Source organism: Zerene cesonia, unplaced genomic scaffold (genome assembly GCF_012273895.1).
Source record: "Zerene cesonia ecotype Mississippi unplaced genomic scaffold, Zerene_cesonia_1.1 Zces_u001, whole genome shotgun sequence".
NCBI classification, from domain to species: domain Eukaryota; kingdom Metazoa; phylum Arthropoda; class Insecta; order Lepidoptera; family Pieridae; genus Zerene; species Zerene cesonia.
Window position 1 is genome coordinate 921,127 of NW_024045131.1, and position 5,336 is coordinate 926,462.

The 5,336-nt window shown below is 37.1% G+C and overlaps 1 protein-coding gene across 1 annotated transcript; it reads right to left on the reverse strand.

Annotated features, from left to right (window-relative positions):
- Nucleotides 1–156: 156 nt before the first annotated feature.
- LOC119838146 (sorting and assembly machinery component 50 homolog) lies at nucleotides 157–5,291 on the reverse strand. Its single transcript, XM_038363980.1, has 9 exons — nucleotides 5,148–5,291; nucleotides 4,536–4,646; nucleotides 4,017–4,139; nucleotides 3,536–3,631; nucleotides 3,167–3,251; nucleotides 2,578–2,707; nucleotides 1,334–1,439; nucleotides 870–957; nucleotides 157–464 (listed from the first exon to the last, which is right to left on the reverse strand). The coding sequence occupies exons 1-9, from the start codon at nucleotides 5,166–5,168 to the stop codon at nucleotides 184–186; spliced, it is 1,041 nt and encodes a 346-aa protein (XP_038219908.1). The 5' UTR covers nucleotides 5,169–5,291; the 3' UTR covers nucleotides 157–183.
- Nucleotides 5,292–5,336: the final 45 nt, after the last annotated feature.

Sequence of the window (5,336 nt, forward strand, 5' to 3'; positions counted from 1 at the left end):
GAAATAACAATATAGTTTGGTAACAAAGTTTAATAAACGTGAGTATTTGTTGTTATACCATATATGTATGCACAAAATCTGAGATGTCAATCTTTTTCTAATTATATAATAAATAAAAAAACATTCTGAGGTCTACATGAGGACAATTTAATATTTAGTTTTCATATAAATCTTACTCATTCTTTAATCTTTAGCTACACCATGCTCACATATACTTATTTCTACTAAGCATTTCTTTTTTAATAATGAAATGACAATTTTCATTAATTCGTTGGTACTCACAAAACCGGGCGCAATCTCCTTATTCGCCTCCGCGTGCAACTCGGTCTTGATATTCGCGACCCCCCCTCCCAGCCCGGCCAGCTCGCTCGAGAACTGAACCCACGTACCGCGCGTAGGGAATATATTCTCGTCCCGGTGGTCCACTGACACTATGTGCCGGATCACCGATTTCAACACGGGTCCTGCGGAGAAACCGGCTCGGAGGACCAATTTGCGATACATAGTACTTACATACATTATTTTAATGCATCTGCCTCGAAGGACCAAATTATTGACACTAAGCACACGTACGAATTTAGGTAACATGTTGCTGTTAATAGAAATCACAATAATACAATAGAATTAAAATTGTGTACCATTTAACTTGTGTAGATTTTTGATTGCAAGTTACAGAAAGTGTTCGTTAGTATCCAATAAACAGGAATAATAGTACGTATAAATTACACTTTACAAACAAACACATTTATAACAATAAAATACAACATTCGTATATTCCTTGTGTCACATAACATGTTAATTAATTTTAAACAATATTTACTCATTTGCTTACATAAAATTAGAGAGTAGAAACAGAGAATTACACTCACCACTGCTCTCGCGGACTTTGAAACTTGTTGTCTTACTAAGTACAGATGTGTCGCGAATCATACCTTCCCATTGGAGGTTATGTTTCGTCTGTAATAAAATACTAATAGTATATATCATTATTATTAATCTACTCTCATAATATATAGAATCTTATGAAACTTTTGTATGTTTGTAACGTTTTCATACAAAAAGCACATGGACCGATTTCAAAAATTATTTCACAATTTGATAACTGCAACTTCACTGAGTGACATAGGCTATATATGTATCACTGGCGAAGCCGGGGTGAACTACTAGTGTATTATAAACAAGGTATACGTTTATAATCACATATTAAAAGGTCATCAAGAATAGTCCTAGTAATAGCTAGATTTCAAGAAACTAGATACACTAAAAAGAACTTAAGCATTGGAGCGCAGGAAGCTAGGAACACTAACGAAAATCTAGAAGCACTAAAACTCACAGCTGGCGAAGATTTAAATGCCATATCTAGGAGGACCCCTCGGTCTAGAAGTCTATATCCAGACCAGGGATATTCGTGGTTCTGTTGGTACACTGTGGTGGTTAAACTGCAAGGAAATGTATGTATTTAAATTTAAAACAAATTATGATTATTATTTTAAAAGCAGTCGTGGCTCAGTGGTGAGAACCTCGGACTTTAAAGTCGATAGGTAGGGGTTCGAGACCGGGCGAGCGTGCAGGAAATAAATTGATTTTTCAATTTATCTGCGCATGTAGATAACATCACCACTGCTTAAAACGATGAAGGAAAACATCGTGAGGAAACCGGCATGTCCAAGAATTAAAAGTTCGACGACATGTGACATCTGCCAACCCGCACTTGGCCAGCGTGCTGGATTATGGCCTGAACCCTCATAGGAGGCCTGTGCCCCAGCAGCGGGAACATATTATATGGGCTGATGATGATGTAAAATTTTCGAACAATATTTAAAAGTACATTGAAAGGAATTAATTGAATTACGTAAAAATATATAGAATACCAATATTAAGCTCTCACAGGACTGTGTCCATGATTATGAATCGATCAAAGGTGATAAGAATAGCAATGTTTAAATAGGGTATGATGATGAAGAAGCTAACAGTGATGATTATAAAGTTAATCATGATTATTGTGACAAAGTTGACGGTGATGAAACAGGTGTATACGATGATGAAGATACGGCTGATGAAAATCAAGTGAAACATAAGTATATATATATCAGTTGTATTTTAAAACTCCGTTGGATGCATAATTATCAGTTGAGATACAGATGTCGTATTTCATAACTTAAGTAGTAGTTATCCTTTAAATTGTCGAATCATTTAGAAACGTGGCGCATCCGTACGGATTGTGGCTTTGTGTTCGTACGTTGATGATTCAACGTTCGTCCCAACTACACTCACTTCGCTAATGGTCCTTGTGACCGGCTGCGATTTGTTATCAGTTGACTACATCAATTAGGCAGTTGTGTAGAATCGCAGTACTTTTTAATATTTAGCTGATATTAATCAGTCCCTTTTTGATTTTTTGACTAACAAAAGTTTATTACGATGATGACGATAAGGCTGATAATAATAAAGATAATTATGATGTTGATGATCATAATCATATGATGGTGGTGATGGTGATGATGATGTCCATTATGATTATGATGATGCTCATTATGATGGTGATGGTGATGATGATGATGATAATGAGACACTCACACGGGCTGCAAAGCGCTCTTCGGGAACGGTTTCGCCGCCGCGACGCTGAAGTTGGAGGAGCTCCTGTGGCCCACGCTGTACTCGGCGGAGACGCGCTCGCCGCGCCCGGCCACGTTGGGCAGCCGGACACCTGGAATGGCGCAGCTGGGATTCAAACCTGGATGCCTGAGTATAGGATACGATGCGCTGTGCTCGCGCGAAAGTTTCAGCTTACATACATACTTACAAATTTAACTAGCTATGCCCCACGGTTTTACCTACGTAGTACCTCATGCGTAAAACCTTCCTCAATAAATGGGCTATCCAATTATTCATTTTCATTATACCTTAATATAACATTCTTAACACCAGCGGTCTGCCCCGGCTTCGCGCGTGATGCATAGCCTATAGCTTTCTTCACTAAATAGGCTATTTAACACAGAAATATTTTTTTCAAATTGAACCACTAGTTCCAGAGATTAGCGCGTTCAAACAAACAAACTCTTCAGCATTTTTATTTTATTTATTTATTATTAAACATCAATTATTAGTACCGATAAGTACGGTAATTACATGCATATATATATTTAATTTATCTTTCATAACTTACCCAACACGAGGTTGCCTTCATTCTCGCTAACTGTTGTATTCACCCCGCCGACGATACGCGACAGTTCTCTCACTTGAAACGTCACCTAATATAACACAGATAACACAAATACATCATATCATAGACAATCATGTTTTTTTTTTGTTTAGTACAGAATATAAGGTCTTCTTTCCAACAAAAAAAAAAACGTTTTTGACAATTTGATTTACGGAAGCAATATATAACAAGTACAGTGGCGAACGAAATGTTTTGCTTTTTTAACCTGGTTATAAAGAATTGATGGTAATTTTTTTTTGCCACAAGACACAAAGCCCAAAATACCCTCCGAATAATAAAAAAAATGGCCAAGAAGTAGTTTAACAAAGTCACCTCTAAGCCCTCTGGAGTTGAGCCTGGTCCACTGGATACATCAATTAGCACACCAATGTCCTTAAAACAACCCAAGGAGTCTAGTGATCGACGGACCTGCAAGCAGAAAGTTTCTTACAGTGACATAGATATACCTTACTAGCAGTCAGCCCCGGCTTCGCCCGTGGCACATATAAAGCTCTCCTCAATAGCTGTGCCCTGCAATTTTACCCACATAGTACCTGATATTATATAGCTTATAGTCTTCCTAAATAAATGGGCTATCTAACACTGAAAAAAATGTATTAATATATCCTATCACCCAAGTCAGCACATATCCTGTCTGTAAGCCAAATTTCGATAAAATCTGTTCAGTGATTTCAGCGTGATTGAGAGACAAACATGCAAACAAACAAACTTTCACATTTATAATATTAGTGTGAAGTGTGATTGCAATGACATGATTATTCCTTATGACAATATTATAATGATATGGACATACCTTATGAGCTCTAAGTATGACATCCTCAAAATCAGTAGCATGAAATAATTCATCCACCGCACTCCTGACTATATCGTCTTTGGTTCTGCTCAAACCGTCCACATGCACTCGATCTACACGAGCCTGCAACAACAAGTGTGTTATGAAATTTATTTTTTAAGTCTCCCAGTGATATTCATAAAACATTGGATATGAAAAATATAACTCTGCAAATGATAAAGAATATCTTGAATTACCATAGATTCAATAAATACTTCGTCAGCCTATACGTGGTCTCCATTCCAGAAACTTTTTGCCCCAACGGCTATTGGTTCTACGGGCTATGTGCCTGGCCCATTACCATTGGCCGACGAAGCATGGGACGACCTCCAACGAGATGGACAGACGACCTGGTCCGAGTGGCGGGAAGCCGCTGGATGCAGGCCGACAGTGACCGGTCGTGGTGGAAATCTTTAAGGGAGGCCTTTATCCAGCAGTGGACGCCCCACGGCTGAAACGACGACGACGATAAATACTCACCCTGACACCGTTTAATTTGATTTGCGGTTTAGGAATACTGTCATCAAAATCGATTGGTTCCTCAAACTCAAATAGCCCTCCGCCAACAGTGTTTATATTCTCTTGCTGTGCCTGAAACATAGTTATTATTGTAATTTTTATGTTAGAGTTGGCAATTTCTTTGTCTCCAACTTCCCCTTATGTTATGAAACTCAAAAATATTCACATACTACAACTTAAAGCCAATCTTTAGATGTGGTAACTTTAATAGTAGGAGCTGGGGGCCAATTAATGCCAAAGCATGCTTGCTCCCACATTAGTATATATTTAGAACTCTATTTTATTTCATAGAAATGATTTCTAATTGCTACATATATTTATTTATATAAATAATAGGCTTTTGTAATAGTCCATTAATAAAAGAATAAGCTTCATACACTGTGTTACTACAGAGTTCATTTAGTCAAAACATATCCCGTCGAATCGGTTTTATATGAAATAAAAACCCTAAGATCTATTTTAGATAAATTAAACGATAATATATGAGACATTACTAAATGTTTTTACAAACTTAACCTTCTCTAACTAAGCAAATATCGCCTTGTAAAATGATAAAAAATCAGGATCCAGTACCTTAGCGTGCACAGTGCCCATTTTATTGATTTTGGTTGGTATCAATTATATCTGAATTGTAAACGTAAAGGAAATTTGGAATTTTTCTTATTTTCAAATTACATAAATATTAACTTGGCAGAGGCCGTCATCGAGTTTGACAGATATGTCATATGTCGCTTATTTATATTTGTCTATTCTCACGAAACT